Source organism: Jaculus jaculus, chromosome 5 (genome assembly GCF_020740685.1).
Source record: "Jaculus jaculus isolate mJacJac1 chromosome 5, mJacJac1.mat.Y.cur, whole genome shotgun sequence".
Taxonomy (NCBI): domain Eukaryota; kingdom Metazoa; phylum Chordata; class Mammalia; order Rodentia; family Dipodidae; genus Jaculus; species Jaculus jaculus.
In genome coordinates this window covers 90061161-90082451 of record NC_059106.1, presented here as the reverse complement: position 1 = coordinate 90082451, position 21291 = coordinate 90061161, and the positions used below count along the sequence as shown (strand labels likewise).

The following is a 21291-nucleotide window of genomic DNA, read 5'->3' as shown; positions in this document are numbered from 1 at the left end:
TGTTTTGGAAATGGCCATGGGCAGTGTCTAGCAGGTTTGCTGGATTGCCTGCATGGAGACCAGATGGAGCTGTGAGGATGAAATGTGGATTGCAGTAGAGACCCAGTGGAGATGCCAGGACCACAGATGGCTGCTAAAGAAAGCTGCTGGACCTGGATGATGTTTTCTGGGACTGTGAGTAGCCTAGATAGAGGGGCAGATGTTGGAACTCCAGAGATTTGCTGCTAATTAGAATTATTGAACTAGGAGACTCATCACTGGCTAGAGTTGGTAGACTTGGAGCTACAGAGTTTGATATTTGCCCTGGCTGTTTGAAATCTTGTATTGGCTGAATATTTCTTTGCTATGCCCATTGCCATCTTTTGTAGTGTCAATGTTTATTCTGTGCCAATATTTTTTTGGGGGGGATTATGGCTCAGTCAAAAGACTTTGGATTATGGGAATGTTTGAACATCATTAGGATTGATTAAAAAGTCTGGGGCTTTTAAAGTCATACTAGATGCACTGTATTTTATATCATGTATGGATATCGGTTTATGGGGTTCAGGGATTGAATATGGTGGTTTGAAACAGATGTACCCATAAACTTCAGTATTCTGAATTCTAGTCTCCCCAGCTGATGGCAATTAGAAATTAATGCCTCCCGGAGGTGGTGTATTGTTGGGTGTGGGCTTATGGGTTGTATAGCCAGTTTCCCCATACCAGTGTTTGCCACATTCTCCTATTGCTGTTGTCCACTTGATGTTGGTAAAGGGGGAATGTCCACCCTTTGCTCATGTTGTCTTTTCCCCCTGCCATCATGGAGCTTCCCCTCTGGTCTGTAAAACAAAGAAAACCTTTTTTCCACTCCTCAAGCTGCTCTTGGTCAGGTTATTTCTGCCAGCAATGTGAACCTGACTGCAACACAGGGCAAGCCACAGTGCAGTCTATGTCTTTGCCCTAAGTTATAGGCCAATACATCTTCCCTCATACCAGACCTACTGCTGCTGTTTCGTTTTACTATCCAAAGTCTATTCTCCAAATTTGCTAACCCAAAATATCTATGCTAAGATGCTTTAGTAACAAAGGAACCTTAAAGCCTCATAAACTCAGCTTCTGGACACAAAGCAATGACATGGCAGCCCTGACTCTTCTACAGGGTTAAAAATAACTATGGTCGTTTGATTCAGGTGTTCCCCCATAAACTCATGTATTCTGAATGCTAGATTCCAAGCTGGTGGCAATTTGGGAACTGGAGCATTGCTGAAGGAGGTGTGTTGTTAGGGGTGGGCTTGTGGGTTTTAGATCCAGCTTCCTTTTGCTAGTGTTTGGCCCACTATCCTGCTGCTTACTGTTGCTACCTGCTGTGGCAAGGAGGCCATGTCCAGCCTCTGCTCACCCATCTTTCCTCTGCCATCATGGAATTTCCCAACAAAACTATAAGTAAGCCAAAACGATCACTTTCCTTCCAACAGCTACTTTTGGTTGGGTGTTTGTGCCAGCAACAAGAAGCCAGCAACAAGAAGATAACTGCAACAATAACCACAGGCTGACCAAAGATAGTCTAACAGATTTCTCAAGAGTTAACCTTGTTCCCTCAGAAGATAACAGAGTGACTTTTTACCCTGTCGACATAATTGTGTCATGTTTGTTTATAATTATCTTCATGTGATTCTATGTTAAAATATGTAACAAAACTCAGTCTGCCATTAAAATTCCCCAAATAACTGAATGACAAAATATTTGGTTACATCCATTTTCCATGTATTTCTAATGGGTTTATTATCATTTTTATTTCTTGTTAATCAAACAAGATTTGTGAATAATATGAAATAATGTGTTAGGAATATATTAAAAGGACTGAAATGTACTGACTTATAAACTTATGTCTACTTAACTTCTTTTTTTTTAATATTTTTAATTTTTATTTATTTATTAGAGTGAGAGAGAGGGAGAACGAGAGTGAGAATGGGCGTGCTGGGGCTTCTAGCCACTGCAAACGAACTTCAGACATGTATGCCCCCTTGTGCATCTGGCTAATGTGGGTCCTGGGGAATTGAACCTGGGTCCTCTCACTTTGCAGGCAAGCGCCTTAATTACCAAGCCATCTCTCCAGCCCTCTACTTAACTTCTTGAAACCTGGTAAAATGATATCTTTGATCTATTGAACATTTCACAGAACCTTAAAATGCTACTGGTTTAATAATAACTTCCTTCCAAAACAGGTTTTAAAACATTTAACTCTATTTTTATTTTTTAATATAGTCATGGGTAACATATCATTGCTTTATGCTATGAAAGTACCTCTAATTAATGTACACTAGAAGTCCTTGTACTCGATTAACTGCTATATATTTCTTCTTAGTATTAACATTCAAGTATCAAATTTAATGTTTTATATACTTGTTAAAGATCTTTATGCTAAATATCCTTTTAACAATAAAAATTACACGTTATAATTCAAAGATATATTAGCCTTCAAAATCTCAATAATCATGTCGATATGTAATAAAACATGGCTATAGAAGCTTGGAAGATGGCTCAGTGGCTTAAGGTGCTTTTTTTTTTAAATTTAATTTATTAGTTTTCATTTCAGTGAATACAGGCAGTTTGGTACCATTATTTAGGCTCATCTGTGATCTACCCCCTCCCATTAGACCCTCCTTGTTAATGAAAATGGGTCATGCATTGTGGAGTTAGCCCCCAGTTATTAGTATGAGAAATGTCTCTGCTAATCATGACCCAACATGTAACTCTGACATTCTTTCCGCCCCCTCTTCTGCAAGATTTCCCTGAGCCTCTCAATTTTCCGGGTGCTAACTTACTCTCCGTTGGAGAATCTGCTTCTCTTTTCCAGATAGATGCAGATCCTAAGAAGAGAGCTGCCCCAACATACCTCAAAAGGGGCCCAACTGAAACTAAGGACAACTGGCGAAATAAGCAAGGGTGATGTTTTCCTGTGAACCGGATACCAGCACAAAGGGGAAGGAGATCACTGCAGAGAAAAATCAACTCCTACCAAATCAGAGAGCCAAAGCCTCAGAGGCCCCCAACACCTCAGCACTGAAGCAGACCAAAAATGAACCCAACATGGCTCAGGGAAATCTTAAGGTGCTTTCTTGAACACCCTGCCAACCTGGGTTCAATTCCAAGTTGCTCACATAGCTTAAACACAAAAAATGGTGCAAGCTTCTGGCTTTTGTTTGCAGTGGCAAGAGGCTCTGGCATGCCTCCCTGACCCCATGTGCACACACACTGAAAGCGAGACAATCTTTTTAAAGACTATGTTTTAAAATAAACTTTAAGTTACATTGTGGCATTAACATAGAATTTCCTCTTTCAAAACCATGTTGTAAAAGTTCTTTATTTTTATTTATTTATTTATGGTTTTGGTTCTTCAAAGTAGGGCTCACTATAGCTCAGACTGACCTAAAATTTTTTTAATCTTGTTCAATTCAATCCCTAAGGTGGGGTGGAAAAGTGTCACATATTTTTGTCCCTTCCATATTGTACATAAAAGAGGCTGGAAACTAAATTTATTTATGTGTTATTGAGTTATTGATAAATGAATGGTTACCTGTAATGAATGACAATAATGTTAATGAATATTAAAGAAAACAGCATGGAGCTACCACTAATAAATATGGAAAAGATTTTCCTTAACGACAGACAAGATAATTTTAGTCACTTTATTTTTTTCAAATTGAATATGAAACAATAAAATAAGATTTCAAGTGCTTTTCCATTTTCTCTTACAAAATTAATCATAAACTATACTTCATAACAGCTTTGAGGTTTCATTGTTACATAATTCATCTGAACCTTAAAAATATGTTCACACATTCTAAAGAAGGCATTGTAAAAATACTGCAATGTGTAACATCTTTTAAAGGTGGTTGGAAAAACATTTGTCCTAAGTAATACAATAATTATATGCTATCAAGTTTCACAAATGGATGGTCACAATGTACAAAAGCCAGAAACACAAATTCCAAAAGATTTTAAGTTCAGTTCTAGAATATGAAAGTCAGAGCTATTGAGTTAAACAATGGCTAAGTATTAAATCACAAACTTCAGTTAAAAAGTCACCTTAAGAACAATACTCTAGGGTACCAAAAAAGACCAAACATGATTCATCTGAATTGTCTGATGTCATGTGTGAGATAAAGAATTTATTAGTTCCTGTCAACACAGAATAAATGACAGTATCTGTTTGTGGATTTAGAGTAATTGTCACATTTGTACTGTGAGGCAGTTCTTTTCTACTTTGCTTTATTCTTAATTCTGAAACGAAGCTTTCACTTTGTTGCATTCCCGAAGTTTTCCAAATTTATAGGTGAACTTGGTTGTTTCTCAGTTTGAAGGAGCAAAAATATCAACATTAACTTAGAATTAAAAAATAAACCAGAAATGCAAATATTTTATATTTAGCGTTCCAGCTGCTTCTTACTTATGCAGTGGAAAATTACATGAAGCTCTTGGTGCTGGAGATGCTTATGTTTTTTTAAATGGAAGTTTAAATGATTTCAACAGAAAAATAATGAAAACCATGAAATAAATTACATTAATATAAACAGATTAAACCATGCAATTTTCATAAAGAATGATTGTTTGGGTAGTTTTCCATATTCATAGGATGTGTTGTTTTGATGTCAACAAATTTTATTTTATGGCAAAATCAGAGCCACATCTAAATCCCTATATTAGCATTCAGTTGAAACACATACATAAAAACAAGTTGAAAGCCATGGTAAAACTTACCATCTGCATTAATCTTTGATCATCAGCGTTTAATTAACAATTTTTTTGACTCATATCTATAATATGCACTGATATTCAATAAATTATTTTTACAAAACAACAAAAACGTCTGTGGAATTGAATTTAAACTCAGTATCCCATGTAGTACTGAACATATATACAAATGAACAAAATTTCAGAAGAAACTGACTTAGTTTATCTCTCTTGTGACAAGATCAGGCATAGGTTCTTTCTTTGGAAAGGGTTCTTATGGTATAGGTGCAAAATTATTATAGGTTTGAGATTAAAGCATTTTCATACAAATATACTTATCAATAATAATCATTTGTAATGTAGTAATATAGTTAATATTAGGATGAATATAATCAATTCCTACTGGGAGGAGAGTATTTAAACCATCTAAGGATGAACAAGCTTATTATTTCTCTTAAGCAACCTTTATTTATTTGCAATTATTGTTTCTAGTATTATTTGAATTCTTTAAATTACCTTCAGGTTATTTTGAATCATTACTTCTTGATAGCAATGTATATTTTATCCTAAATTTTGTAAAAGTTAATCAGAGGAAACTGTAAAACAGATTTTCTTTATATTTTATATAAGCTCAATGATTTTCTCAGAAATACATTTGTATTCTTAGAAATACAAGTTTTCTCTTTTAATTAGCAGGTAACTAAATTGTATAATTAAAAATCACAACCAACATGTTCTTCCCCCCAAAAAAACAGAACAATTTAATTCTATGAAAATATACTTTCTTTTTTTGAAAATTTACTTTCATAAATATCATCAAGGAGCTTTTTTGAAGTTATTATAAGAAATAGACATGCATTCAGTGTTGGTTTTGCATTTCCTTATTTATAATGGTCCTTAGCTTTTTGAGTAAAATTGTGTTTTGTTTTATGAAGGGTAAAATGACACAGTAGTGGAATTTTAGGTTTTATACTTCTGAAGCAACTAATTATTAAATTAAAGGCATCAAGAGCTATTTGTTTACTGAACCTGAAAAATTCTTAAATCATAAACACTATAGGAGAATAAGCACAGTTGTAAATGCAATTAAATATCACAACCAAACATTTCAAAAATATTTGCTTTAGTGTAAAACCTGAGCTGGTGTTGATCACTCGTGATCTCCCTGCAGCAATTAGACCACGCACACACCCTGCGCACCTGCACAAGAGGCATGCGCTTGGCTTTGTCTTCCTATCACTATTTCCCTGGCACTAATCTTGATGGCCTTTGCTATTGAACCATGCACATATGAGTATGATGAATTTTATATGTTAAAAAAAGTACCAGAAACATGGACTGGCCTGATAAAGACAATTGAAACTTAAGAAAAATGTATTAAGAAACCAGTGATCACTCATTGTCACTTTGAATAAGATCAAGTGTATGAAAATAGTGAGAAAATAGAACAAAATATTAACTGTTCAGTTTTGCAAAGAAATGATATACTAAACCTATATTTGTGTTTGTTTCACATCCGTTATATTTGTTCTTTTGATTAGTTGTTGGCAATTCAGGTGAAAACATTTTTAAAAAAACCTGAAAAAAAGCTACAAAGAGCATCAGTGTTGTTACCTAAAAAGTAATCCAATGCTGGATCCTTTTCCTAAAGTCATAATCCCTGGATAAATCCCTGAAGTTAAGAATTTCTTACATTCCTAAACTACTAATCCATAATGCATCAACACTGCATTTACATGTGCTATCCCACAGGTTAGTGGAAGATATTTGTAACATCAAACCTTATTTTAAATACTGAAGCTAAAAATATTTCATCTGTAACAAGCAGAAAGAAATGTATCGATATGTGGAATTAGAATGTGTTGTGTAAAATGCTGTAGGATTATATTTATTATTATTATTATTTTCATCTCCGTGTGTATGTGTGTCAGTTTGAATGTGGAATGCTCCCCACAGCCTCATGTGTGTGTAACTAGTCTTCATAGTCAGTCCCTACTGGGTGGCAATTTGGGAGCTGGAGCTTTGCTGGAGGAGGTGTGTCATTGAGGGTGGTCTTTGAGGTTTTATTAGTCTAGCTTGCCAGTGTTACTTAGCTCACTCTTTTGTTTTCTTCCATTCTGTCCCCATCAAGATGAAGCCTTCCCCGGAGATGCTAAGCCCAACACAAACCTTTTCCTTGCTTAGGTTACTTCTGGTCCTGTGTTTTGTCCCAGCAGCGAGATGATAACTATCACAGTGCATGTGTTATGTGGTGGCACACTAGGGTTTCTTGCCACTGCAAATGAACGGCTCTATGTGGGTGCTGGGGAATCAAAGCTAGGCCAGGAGCCTTTTCAAGCAAGTGCCTTCAAGCACTAAGCTATCTCCCCAGCCAATATTTCCCTTTTAAAAATAACTTTCACCTTTTAACGATCATGCCTCATCATTCTGATAGTAAAGTTCCCTCTTATATTACCTGAAAAATGTGCTGTGAATTTTCACCTCTTAATCTTTTACACAGAATGAACAAGTTCCCTGGCATTATTTTATTTTAGTGTAATGATGATTAAATTTTTTTATTTTATTTATTTTTTGCTTGATGTAGTATGTATGTATGTATGTATGATGTATGCATGTGGTGTATGCAAACGTATGTGCCCATGGGGTGCTCCATATGCTCACGTGCAGTGTGGTATGCTAGTTGGCAGTGGCCAGAGCTCATCAGGGTCTTGCTCCATTGCTCTTCTGCCTGCTTTTATTTGAGCCAGTCTCTTACTGGTCCAGAAGTTTCCTGTTTTTCATTAGCTTCAAGCTTCTTGGGTCTCTGCTCCAAAGGCCTAGAGTCACAGGCTTGAATAGCCACTTCTAACTCTTGACTGCTGAGCCATCTCTCTGGCCTCTTAAAAGCTTGATTTTAGTCTATTAGCCTCATTTTTAAAGCCTTTGAAGTAGCTGACAGTTCATTTCTTCCCCATAAGCATTAACTACTACTCTCCCTTAGGATATCAGGAAAAGTACAAATTTTGAATGATGAATAAGTCTTTAAAGTACCTTTTTGGGTAAAAATGCATAGTATGATAGTTTAGTAAATGTAGTCACTACTTTACATTATAGCAGTGGCTCTATTAATAAATCATCTCTATCACTTCTTGTACTTTTGATTAAGATCAAGTGTAGTATCTGTTCTTATCAGTTTAATAAATCATCTCTACCATGTCAAAAATTAAGAAGATAAGTTCTTTTGTCCCATTTGACAGTTTGCATTTTCCAATAAAACAGACTTAAAAATTGTCACCTTTAGTCATTTTGTCTGTAACAAGTTGTTCTTTATAGATTTAACAAGGTAGCTATTTTTTCCTTAAGATTTCTCTTCTCATTTTCTATAAGAAAAATGCTACCTTACAATACTTGTTGTCATTATGATGAAATAAGCATTTTTGAAAAAAAATTTAGGCAGAACTGTTTGTTTTGAAATGCTAATATGCAAAATATTTACATTCTAACATGTAATTCCACCCTTAAGAGCGATACCTGCTAACAACATTTCAAAGTTTTTGAAATTCATTTTTTTACATTTGGAAGAGGAGATTATATGAATATAAAAATTTCATAATTAGTGACAAAATCACCTCATCCTGATGCATTTACTTTTAAATTCCATGTATGAATGTTTTTGTCTGTTTTGGTCCTTGTTTTTTAAAACCTATTTTGGAATAAACTCAAAATATGAATATCTCAAAAGAAAGGTTGAAAGAATTCAATAAAAATTACAAATACCTTCCAATGAAATGAGACAACAGAAGGCTGACCTACTTTCAAAAAAAGATCATTCTTGTAAAAACATTTGCATAGTTTTAACATTTAGTGGCCTAATCCTGTTAGGTATTTATTTATTTTTTTAGACAAGAAAGTTGCATTACATTACATATAGAATACTTCACTAATTTGCTGGAAAACAAGTTATGCATACCGTAAGAGAGTACCCAATTGTTATGATGAGCTTCTGAGTGGGTTAGTCATCACTACTGTGTATGACCAAAATGACAAAGACATAGATAGTTTAGTGCCTGCTAAGGGTTGTCTGGTCAGAAGCACAGGATTTATAATAGCTTCAAGCCACAAAAATACATGTCACAGTATATGAGAACCTTAAAAACAGTTAAAAGATAAATTTCTGATTCTAGTCACTCAAGAATACCAATGTTACACATGAAGCTAAGATTACTAGAATTAAAAAAATATATTAGATCTGATTAGACTTAAAAGATTGTGAGATTGTTAGAATTTTTAAAATATCACCTAAACAGCATAACAGATATGTGAACTACTGTGACAGTGAAAGAATATAAATGGTTCAACTTCCATTCACCATATACTAAGTATCTCTTCTTAACTTTATATTCAAAATGATGCCTTATGTTCACATGTTTTAAAAAAGAAGCTTGAGACACAAAATTTTGAGTCTGGCAGGGCCAAATCTCACCATGAAAAACAAGTTGCCGAGCATGAAATAAAAGTTACTATCAGATTAAGGTACATTAATCTGAATGTATAAGGACTTGATGCTCTGTAGTTAATTTTAAAATGACCATTTAAGTTTATATAGAGCCATGTGCACAACTGGAAGTAAAAACTTAGATGTAGTAAGATCAAAACCATATACATGTGATACACTGCTTTATACAATACCAAAATTATTTTTAATTTTAGATACATATGGGCTCATTTTTTGAAATGAGCAATTCTTTGCTGTGCAAAGAATTACAATTTAGGAAACACTGTGCTGACAGATGACATGAAAGCTGAAACCCTTTATGTAGCAAAGCATTATTAGTAGTCAAGGAAAATGTATTAAATGTTCAAAGTTGAAAATAAGACCAAGAGAAAAGAACATTTTATATCAAGTTTGTTCATTACTATGGATATATTTTAACTGGGGACATCGTAGCTTTTATCAATAGATCAAGAATGAAGACTTTATGGTGTGGAAGGTAGTTTGGGAGAAGAACAGGATCCTTGACTATCAAAACTTGTTGCCCGGCCAGGTAACTGAAAGACAATCATATAAAAAATATAAAAATAAGAATATATTATACATTATATAATACATATATATATAATAAACAAAAACATATGGCCCATTGAAGTAAAATAATGTAATGATTAAGTTTTTCTCCCTTTTAATAGTGAATAGTCATATACAATATGCCAGTTTCTAGAGAATATTTATGTAAATCCTGTTTTTCAGAACTTACCTTTCAGGTATAATGAGATGCCTTTCATGAAAGGACTGGATGCTGGGTCCTTTAGAATTTGTTTATTTTTATTATATGTGAAAGTTGTAATACTTCCAACACCAAGTATAATGTTTCATAGACATGTATAGAGCAAACTTGATACAAAGTGGGCACAAGGTGGTACTGGCCAGCAACCTTTATGTCTGTAGAATAATTTCACACCTTATGACAATTTTTTTTCTTTTTTTAAGGTTTATTTTTATTTATTTATTAGAGTGAGAGTGAGACTGAGCATGTCAGGGCTTCTAGCCACTGCAAATGAGCTCCAGAAGCAGGCACCACCATGTGCATCTAGCTTATGTGGGATCTGGAGAATCGAACCTGGATCCTTAGGCTTCACAGGCATATGCCTTAACTGCTAAGCCATCTCTCCAGCCCTATTCTTTTTATAATATAATGATTTACTGCCCTAGTGCTATGTAAGAGTTAGGTAAGAGTAACAAGAGATCCTAGTATTCCACTTGCTCTTAAGTATGAGGTGATTTTTATCAGGGCAAATAATGAGATGAGAAGGACTGAGTTTGGCAACTGAGAGCCCTGAATAATTTCTCATGATCCTTCATATATATGTGTGTTTAAAAAGTTTAACTACAACAGAATAAACATTCGATTATCTAGATAGAAGTAACTAGATTTTCTAGATAATACTTCAGTCTATGTTTCACCAACTTTTGAGTAATTACTGCTTTTCCAATTACCCTATTCTCTGGCAAGAGCAAATATAATTTCTCTACAAAATATCTGCAGCAATGCATTCAAGATTCTACTTTTGTAACTGGCCTGAGACTAAAACCTGGTTCCACTAACATATTTAAGCGAATGAATGTCAAGCCTCTCCTAGTCTTTAAACTGGTGCCTAGTGCCACAATCAAAGCCATATCTTATACATAGGAAGAAGGCAATTATTATTCACTTATTATGTGGCTATGATAACTACTTATTTTGTTTAAATACAGTTATTTACATCCTTTTGTGAACTTTCACTACCTCTAAGTTGATCAGTTTCTATAAATTATATAATTAGTGGCTCTTGAGGTTCCAACAATTGTTTTGGGGAAAGAATGTCATTGAGCCAAGCGGTGGTCCATGTATCCAGGAGACAGACAAATAACTATGAGTAAAAGTCCTGATGAACACATGCACTACCTATTGCTATAACCTAACAAAATCTAGGAGAGAATTCTGAGTCCTAGTCTGTGTTAAGGACTCAATATTAAGCCCTATTTCATTTCACTCTGAGTTTACTTCTGTTATAGAGTCACTGTAGAAACTGAAGTAATTTTACAAGTAGCCAGTTGGGCTTAGCACTGACCAGGATGAACTGAAACTTTAAAATTGGAAAGCTCTGTAGGTTCTTCTGGATCAGGGCTGGGCAGGATCTACCAATTTCCTTACATAGAAGAGTTATATCATGTGGCAGTACCTCTTTCACAAAGAAGAAGCACTAAATTTAGTTTCCAGTTTGTTATAAACTTACTAGATTGCTCTCCTGCTCAGTGGATAAGCTTTCAGGTAATGCAAAGAAAATAACAGATTCTCAGTGTGTATGGGCTTGTTAAACATAAAATTCCCACAGGGCACATAAAACTGAATATATCTATAATGGTAGAGATGCTGGAACAAAAGCAAAATGGAGAATATATAACATATCAAGTAAGGGCTATCAGATGAATAAAATTAAAGCAAAAAAAGTGAGTGGGCAGAGGTTGTGAAGTCAAAGTCTTACCTCTAGTAAAGGGTGCCAATGTGTTATTGGCTTCCTGTGGTAGGCCAGCATTTCATTCCAGTGGTCTCGCCCAAGACCCTCAGCATCCAATCCTGTTCTACATACTCCAATGACCTCATTGTGTCCCACCCTATGATGTAAAGAATATTATACATTCACTTTCAACATTCAGAAGTTAAGTGGACTTTCCTATGTCTTAACATTGCTTTAAACATGTCATCAAAACACCACATTCTGTGATTTTCCAGATTCCTGTAGTTCTCCTAACCCATGGTTTTACTTTCTGCAGTTTTAGTAATCCTTCATCAATTATGGTCTGAAAATATCAAATGGAAAATTCCAGAAATGACTCATCTGTTTTAAATAAAATTCAATGCAGTATATTATTATAACTGTTCTATTTTGTGATTAGCTATTGTTAATCTCTTGTTATAGCCACCTTCTAAAGTAAACTTGGTAAAAGGTATTTGTACGTAAGAAAAAACATAGTATATATAGAAGTCACTGCTATCTTTGGTTTCTGTCATCTATGGAACATACTGGAATATATCTTTGGCGGAGAAGAAGGGATTATTGCATACCTCTATTGAGCAAATGAAGAATCAACTAGGCCAAGTATGACGGCATTGCCTGAAATCTGAGCATTTGGGAAGTAGAACCAGGAAGATCAAAACTTCAAGGTCATTCCTGGCTACAAAGTGTGAGGTCAGCATGGGATATAAGACACCTTATTTAAAAGCAAATTCAAAAACAAGATATTATCAGCATCCAAAAATGAATCTGTTTGAGGGACACTTTAAAACATTTTAGAGCTCAACCACTTGAGTACATTTGACAACAGTGAAAATACTGTGCATGGAAAATGATAGCAGGCTCTTTACCCTCATGACATGTTTCTTTCACTAGTAAATGTGAGTGATGTAAGGAAACTATGCATTCCACAGGCTGCACACTAACAGTAGTCCCCTCTTAAATAAAAGACTACATTTAATTGAGTAAATATTTTGACAATGTCCATCACTGCTGGCACTACAATTCAGTAAGACAGGGTTATATTCAATCCCCCCACTTAAATTTATTATTGCATAACAAAATACACTGAATAACATTCCTATTTTCAATGTATGTCTTTCTTTCACAGCAATAAATCAAAAATAATGGTAGTTAATATTTTTGAGACCTTATTATGTACAAATAGTGATTTAAGTAATTTGAAAGCACTAACTCACTTAATCCCTTCATACATAATACCTGTAGCTATGAATATAATTATCTATGATAGTAATTATCAACTCATTATATAATTACATAAACTAGACATCCAGGTTATGAACTTCACCTTAAGCACTTCATAAGAGGCAGAGGCAGCAGCTGAATCAGAAAAGCTCACTCAGGAGAGCCCATGAGATGCTGCCATCCCTCCCTCCTTCGTCTCTCCCTTTCTTCCTCCCTCCTTCCCTCCCTTCCTGTTTCCTTCCTTCCCCTCTCTCTCTCTGTCTTTTTAATTCTTTCTCTTCTTTCTCTCCTTCTGTCCTTCTCTTCCCTTCTTCTCTCAACAAGGTCTCATGTACTCTGGGCTGACTTTGAACTTACTATGTAGCTGAGGACAACCCAGTCTCCTGACCCTCCTGTTGTGAGCTCCTAAGTGGTAGGAACATAGAAGTGCATTGCCATGGCAAGCTTGGTAAGCTGCTTCTTGAGACAGAATATATTTTAAACAAATACTTTCTATTGGGTTACTTTGACAAACATCTCTAAAGAGGCTTTTGAGATGACTTTTTTGTTTTTTTTTTTTTTTTTTTTGAGGTAGGGTTTCACTGCAGCTCAGGCTGACCTGGAATTCACTATGTAGTCTCAGGGTGGCCTCAAACTCACAGTGATCCTCCTAACTCTGCCTCCCTAGTGCTGGGATTAAAGGTGTGTGCCACCATGCCTGGCCTGAGACGATTTTTAAGACATTTCATTGCTTCCTGTTATTTCTTCCCATGTAAATTACCCTCAATATGAAGTTTCCCAAGAAGCACATTTGTAGAACTGTATTTATCTTCGTTGTTTTATATAACATTTGGATCCATCTCCCTGAAATTGGCTAGATGACAAATGTTGTACTGTATCTACCTATACTCATTGCTGGGAGAAGTCTGAAAGGGTAACTGATAAAGCAAACTAGGGTGGTTGATGAAAATACTCACATTTTTGGAGTTTTAAAATGTTAGATAATTAAAGACTTCTTTCCTTCTAAGTAAATTATCATATTTTCCCTTTGATATAAATTGAAATAGATCATTCAATTTTATTTATTTATTTATTTATTTATTTATTTATTTATTTATTTATTTATTCACTCATTCATTCCTTCATTCATTTAGGGTGGGGATAGCTTTGAGCCAGTGTGGCACAATAATTTTCCTAATACAGGTTGTAGGGTCTTGGTTACTACCATTTTCATGATAGTATAAAATGCCCATTCTTTTTGTGCATTTTTATGCATGTTCTAGACCACATGCATACTGAAGAGAATACACAGGCACTATGTGTTGACAGTTTAGTTGGTTAAAGATACAGTACTTTTTCAGAAAATCTTATAAACATAAAAAGAAAAATAATAATATATATTCGTGTGTGTGTGTGTGTGTGTGTGTGTGTGTGTGTGTGTGTGTACACACATATACTAAGGGCTCAGGAAACCTAACCGAGGAAGTAGTAGATTAAATATGGGTGCTGCTGTCATTGCTAACCTGAGAACCTCCTTCAGGGAGATGGCAGTAGATGCTGAGGAGCTCAAAACTCATCAAAACAGAAAATTAGAGGTTCTGAGAGCTCAACACTGACAGAGACTTCTGATACACACTCCAAGGCTTAGGAAACATTGCAGAAGATGGAGTGGAAAGAATTTAAGAACAATGGTATAGCAAAGTATACTCTGAGTCATTTTCTCCATACCAAGATTGATTGATGAATTCCTGATCCACAATGAATACTGATAACCTCACTATGGGCCCTCAGTGGAATGGGGAGGGGGAGAGTAACATAAGAGTATAATCTGGTGGGAATATGTGCTGGGAATATAACCAGTTTGCAATATGTTCAAAGTTCTCAATAACAAACGTTAAAATAATTAAAATAAAGTATAAAGTAAATAAGAGATATGAACCTCTAGTGAGACTAATATAAAGGAGGCTAGTTATGCATGAAAGACTTTCAGGGTTCTGATATGAGCAAAGCCATGCAGAATAGGTAGGGCAAGGCTCATGAGGAAGGACATTTTTAGAAAAAGAGAGGAATGGGAAGGGGGAATTGGTTCTATGACAAGAAGAACCCCTTATAGCTATACTGAGGAGCCTGCAATTTATTTTATAAAAGAAGTGTCCTAAAGAGTGTGAGTTGGAAGAGTTATCAACAAAATAAAGTTGTATTTTATATTTTAAGAGAGAGAGAGATGGAGACACAGAGTGAGAGTGGGGTGGGGGTGAGAGAGGGAGATGGAAGGAGAGAATGGGCTCACGAGGGCTTTTGCCATGGCAGTGAACTCCAGATGCATGCACCACTTTCTGTATCTGGCTTTAAATGGGTGCTGGGGCATCAGTTCCTGGCTGTCAGGCTTTGAAAGCAAGTACCTTTAGCAGCTGAGATATCTCTCCAGCCCAGAAACAATGTTTTAAAATAGATGTTTAAGCATCAATGCTGTTTACCTAAGGCCACCATCTACTCTGAAGAATCATTGCTCATAGTTCCATATCATGTTAATGTTTCACCAATGGAGAAAGCAACTCCAAAAAAGAGGAAGCTTCTGGCCCTACCATATGTGGTGTCTGCTAGAACTTGAGATAGCACTATGATTGTCATACTCCAGCCCCACTGGAAAAACCAAGTCAGAATAGTTTGTTTTTCTAGACCCATTCTCTCTGAGCTTCAGGCAAATTTTAAGAATAATTTTTTTGGGAGGGGAAAACAGAAATATAACATAGTTTCAAATGAGATAATCCTTATTTTTTATAGAGAATTTAATAGGTGTAGGCCTGCTTGTAGCCCACAATTAGTGGTTGCTTGATAAAGGAGTGTGGGCTCATGTTTGGATATGTTTCTGACTTGTTTCCCAGCTCCAGCTATGGGTCTCGTACCACTGAGGGGATCAGTTAGCCAAATCAAGAGCAGTTGGTTTCCCACCATGGCTGTGCACCACTATTGCACTTTTGTGAGCATCACAACAGGTTATTTGCTGCTAAGTAGGTTAGACCATGAGTTGTTTGGACAAATATTGGTCATTTTTCCCCAGTCGCCCATGTAGCACCTTCTGGCACTAGATGCGCTGACTGTCTGGGGACTGACTCTCTTCCAGCTTCCAGCCATGGCATTCCATTTTACGTGTCAACCACATATAGTGTCTCAGCAGTAGAGTCTTAGTCTTACCACTAACCTTTGGTGGGTCATCAAGTACTCTGACAGAAATCTGTCTTTCTTTTAGGAAACCTTGTAGGTTTCTCTGATAAAAAGTTCATTGTGGATGAAAGCTATATGCTGGTACTAGGAGTTACAGGTCAGTGCCCACGAAGAAAAGGAAGAAAAAGATAACTAATATAAAAGAGTTAGAGAGAAGAGAGACAGAGAGAGAGAGGGAGCAAAGCTGTAGAAAATTAAGGTCAGTCTTCATCATACCCTCTCCAGTGTCTTCTGGCTCAGGTGTTCCGTCAAGGGCCTGATGAAGGTTCAACCATTGGTCTGCCTTTTAGGACCATTTAGTACCATTTAGGACCTTTTAGTACCATTGCCTTTTGGGTCTAGATTTGTGTCTCCCATCCCCTCCGTTGTCCTCCCTTTCCTCACAACCTACCCTATTGTCTAGTCCTCGAGATGCTTGCTGGGTATGTCAGCATATTGGGTAGATTCAGTTTAGGTGCTGTAGATGAGTGAGACTATATGGCCATTTTCTTTCTGTAATTGGGTAAGTTCACTGACAATGATCTGTTCCAGGTTCAACCATTTTTCCACAAATTTCATTGTGTCATTCTTTCTTATTGCTGTGTAGAATTACATCTTAGTTATCCATTCTTCTAGTGATGGACATCTGGGTTGATTCTAGCTCTTAGCGATTACGAATTGCACCACTGTAAACATGGTTGAGCATATCTCTCTGGACTGTGGTTTAAAGTTTTTAGGGTACAAGCCCAGTAAGGGAATAACTGGGTCTGTTGGTAATTCTATAGTCAGCTTTTTCAGGAGTTCCATATTGCTTTCTAAAGAGGTTGTACCATCCTACATTCCCACCAACAGTGGATGAGGGTTCTTAATTCTCCACATCCTCACCAGCATTTATTTTCATGTGATTTTTTGATGTTTGCTATCCTTTATCTACTTTAAATTAAAGCTGCCATATCAGTAATTAACCTGATAAGGTGAATTCGGCCTGTCTAGGACTGGCTGCGGCTGTATTTCAGTGCGTAGAGATACATACTTACCTGTCATAATCCATGACCGCTATGCACAGGCTGACCTGGTCCACATTCTCTGGAGGGATGTCGAAAATAATTGCTTCATTGTACACAGGGTTGAGAGTATTTTTCTTTGTAGTTGTTTTCCGTTTTTTTAATCTTCGGCCTTCACACATCAGAGACACTTTAACATAAGGATCTGGAAAGGAAATATAATTTTATTTAACAAGGATATTCATAATACACATCAAAAAGCATCTGTAGTTCATCTTAACTAAGTAAGAAAATGTGTATGAATCCTTTTGTATAATAGTTTTAAACATATTGTGGGGCAATAGAATCACTAAGATATCTAATTTTAAGGGTAAACAATTTATCCTGAATACTTTAAAAATTAAATTTAATGCCACTGTTTTGAATACAGGTGACAAAACTCAACAGTTTACCAAGAACTAATCTACAACTGAATGTACCTTTCAGTCACAGCGTTTCAGGATTTTCTTCTTATTTTTTTTTTTTGAAGTGATTTACAGAGGATGTGGTCCCAGAAAAAATTATTGTTGTCAAGATTCTTTCCTTCAGAATGATTAAGAATAAGGTAACTAAATTTTAAGATAGTAAAGTTACATCAAGATGAGTTTATATCATCACAATGACTAGAAATGGGAAAGGAATTATAAACTAATTTGAAATTTCTTCAGCTAATGGTAAGATATAGAAGTTGGAATTATCATTTTACTCATAGTGTTGGTGCCTGATAAAGAATTTGGAGTGAAGTAACAATCACTGGAAGTCATTTATTAAATGTACTACACCATATGATGAAAAGGATGATACCTACTTTAAGGTATCATGAAAGACATTGAAATGATATTTTCTATATGGTGTTAATTGGTAAGAGAAAATTTTAGTTGACTAAATTTTTATGGGCTCGAGAGATTGAATAATTGTTAACAAGTTCTTTCTTAACGATTTTAAATTTTACCATCTCACTCTTACTGCCTTAAATGAATAAAAAAATAGTGTTACAGAACATTACATAACATTATACAGTGGCACAAACTGGCTTATGTCTTTAGGGGTGGGTTGGCATTGGGTGAACATGCTAGATAGTTAAGGCAATCAGTGGCTATTCTTTAATTTTATTTATAGCAACGCTTTGGGTGGAAGAAACAACTTTTCTGTAGTCATAGACTTTATTTCTTCAGAATAAAGCAATAGTAATTTATTGAGTAAGTCTTTACTTAGATTTTATTTTACATGTGTGTAGCAGTGCTGTGTGTATGTGGATGCATGTGCACAAGTTTGTGTGGAGATCAGAGGTTGACATCGGGTGTCTTCCTTAACCATTCTCTATTTACTGATGCAAGGTTTCCCACTGAACCCAGACATAGCCAATTCATCTAGTCTCACTAGCCAGATTGGCTGGGGATTCCTTGTCTCTGTTATCTAAGCACTGGGATTAAAGGCAGAATGCCTAGCCACTCAGCTGGGAATCCGAACTCCTGTCTTCACACTTGCACAGCAAGTGCTTTATCCAGTTTACTGTCTTGAGTCCAAGCTGGTGTGTACATTTTAAACCATAGAGAAAGGTATCTTTATATTTTAAAAAATAGTCCATCATGGAACCAAAGTTATTTTGTGACTAATGCAATGGGCTAGGCAACAGAGCATGTCAATGTCTGGTTCTTGTTCAAAATTATTTGTTGGTGATTAAGAAGTTTGTCTAAAGCAAGAAGCTCACTTCTGTGTGAGCTGCAGACCTGCTGACATGGGAATGAGGCATAGTTTGTGCTCTGCTCCCACCATCACATCTGCTACTACATTTCTTTGCTTCTGACATGGATAATTTACTGGCTCCTGAGTTTACTCACAAGCCTTTTGTGAGAATGAAGTAGTTCCCTCACAGCACAGGAACCTCTGGTGAAACTTCATATAAATAAAGAGTAAACTTGCACTTAATTATAAGTTCAATGCTAGTTTGCTTGGCTCAAAATATATGAAAAAAGAATAAACAATAATTTGCCAAGAATACTCTTTATCTTAAGTTCTACAACATGTACTGAGCCAAGATTTTTTTTTCACCAAAATAAATGTTGAATTTAGTTGCTGTTCTACTTTATGTTCTACTATATTATGTTTTGTAAAATTTTTTTTAAATAAGTAATTTATTATGTATGTCCAAACTTAGATGTTACAGGAATATGTACACTAGGAATTCTTCCTCTAATCCTGTCCTCATCCCTTTTAACCTGTTGGTTTTTATCATTTTATTATTTTTCCATGCAAGTATTGGCAACATGAATTTCTTCTATAAAACTTCCCATTCTAATACAAGAGTGAACACAGAATATATTTTCTTGTATGTCCTGGAGCTCATTCCATACAAAATGTTTCAGGTTCTCTTATGTGCTTTGTGATATGAGTTTAGCTTATTTTGTTGTTCTATAGAACCACAGATTTATAAATTCTCCAACTAATAACATCTTTTACTCTATTTCCACTGTTGTTAATTTGTGCTTAACAAATAGTTACTAATTTTTCTATCCTTCCCTTACCATTCCCATCCATACTGCTGTGCCAGTTTTCACATATTAAGTTATCACTAACTCCCAATGGAAGGAGTACTGAAGCTATGTGCATTTTCACTTCTTTACAAAAGTTTAACATGAGACATATTTCCCTCAAGAAGCTAACAGCTTCAAGAAAAATCAATATTATTTTGTAGCATCTACAGATTTCAAAAAATTTGGTTGGACAGGTGGTAAGAATGTGACTGCAAATGGTGGTATTGTTTATGGCTGCTTCTCTACAGACAGTGTAAAAGAAATGAATTCAGGGCTGGAGAAATATCTCAGTGGTTAGCACTCTTGTCTGCAAAGACTAATCACCTGGGTTCAATTCCCCAGTACCCATTTAAAGCCAGATGCACGAAGTGGCGCATGCATCTGGAGTTCATTTTCAGAGGCTAGAGGCTATGGTGCATCCATTTTCTTTGTACCTCTTCTATCTCTCTTTGCTTGCTAATAAATAAATAAAAATATGTTTAAAAAGAAACAAATTCAACTAAAAATGTCTTTATATGGTCCTCATTCATAGCTGAAAGTAAGATTCTTCCCTTAGCTGAAAGTGGGGTAATGGAAAGTAAATTTGTATTTTTTAAATATATTATTAGGTCAGTAAACACAGATAAACAAAAACCCAAGTTTAAAGTCTATTTGTTGATGACTTTCTTTTCTATGGTTTTTCAATGTAAGGGGTCTCACTTTTGGTCAGGCTGACTTGGAATTCACTATGTAGTCTCAGGGTGGCCTTGAACTCATGGCAATCCTCCTACCTTTGCCTCCCAAGTACTGGAATTAAAGGTAAAAGTGTGCATCACCACACCTTTGACTTTTAAAGATCTAATAATTTTAAGATGTTTATTTATTTATTATATAAAGTATAATTTGAAACATTTTAATTGGGAATATTTTTCAGCTTTGATTGTATTCCACAGCAGACGAGTAATTGAAAACCCGGTATACTTTTAGATTCATGAAATATTCATGAGAATTTGCTCATGACTGTACTGTATACACACCTGATGAACCAGTAATATCCATTGCCTTTAGATTTCTGCACTTGATGACTGTCAAGGTCATACGTCCAGCGGTCGGCAAATAGCAAAGGGAAAACATGATCTCACCTAGGTCTATACTTTCCTGGAAAGGCAATTAGTAATGTTAGCAATTTCAAATACTAAATAGTAAATACAAAATAAAATGGAAGATGGTAAGTGAGAAAAATCACTATAATAGAATAGTGGGAAATTTTAAGTAGTCTTATTGAGTATATAGATACATTTCAAGAAAGCTGTTCTGAATGAAGTAAGAAGAAATAAGCCAGTTGACTATTTGACATGTCCATTTGGATTTGTAGCAAGAACCTAAAACTTAATGGTCAAAATACAGTACTGGTTCCACCCATTTCCCATAATCTTCTTACCTTTCCACAGTGAACAAATGACTTCATGATTTGCCAAGGGCTAGAGTGAAACTAGCAGTCACTCTGATTCTTCTCTTACTCTTCTCTCTACATGCAGCTATGCCAGTCAGGTTTTATCTACACTATATAAAATATACCATGTATCAATGACTCTTTTTAG

General features: G+C 35.5%; 1 protein-coding gene and 1 pseudogene across 1 annotated transcript in view; one reads left to right on the top strand and one right to left on the bottom strand.

Annotated features, from left to right (window-relative positions):
• Nucleotides 1–7833: 7833 nt before the first annotated feature.
• Nucleotides 7834–7943, top strand: LOC123461030 (annotated as a pseudogene).
• A 1685-nt stretch (nucleotides 7944–9628) lies between these two features.
• Nucleotides 9629–21291, bottom strand: part of Syt10 (synaptotagmin 10) — a 76548-nt gene continuing 64885 nt past the window's right edge. Inside the window, exons 4-7 of the mRNA XM_004663231.3 lie at nucleotides 20728–20848; nucleotides 17172–17343; nucleotides 11716–11845; nucleotides 9629–9741 (exon numbers count right to left, since the gene is read on the bottom strand). Of these exons, the coding sequence (XP_004663288.1) occupies nucleotides 9670–9741; nucleotides 11716–11845; nucleotides 17172–17343; nucleotides 20728–20848 (495 nt within the window). The 3' untranslated portion in view covers nucleotides 9629–9669. The remainder of the gene's footprint in view (nucleotides 9742–11715; nucleotides 11846–17171; nucleotides 17344–20727; nucleotides 20849–21291) is intronic.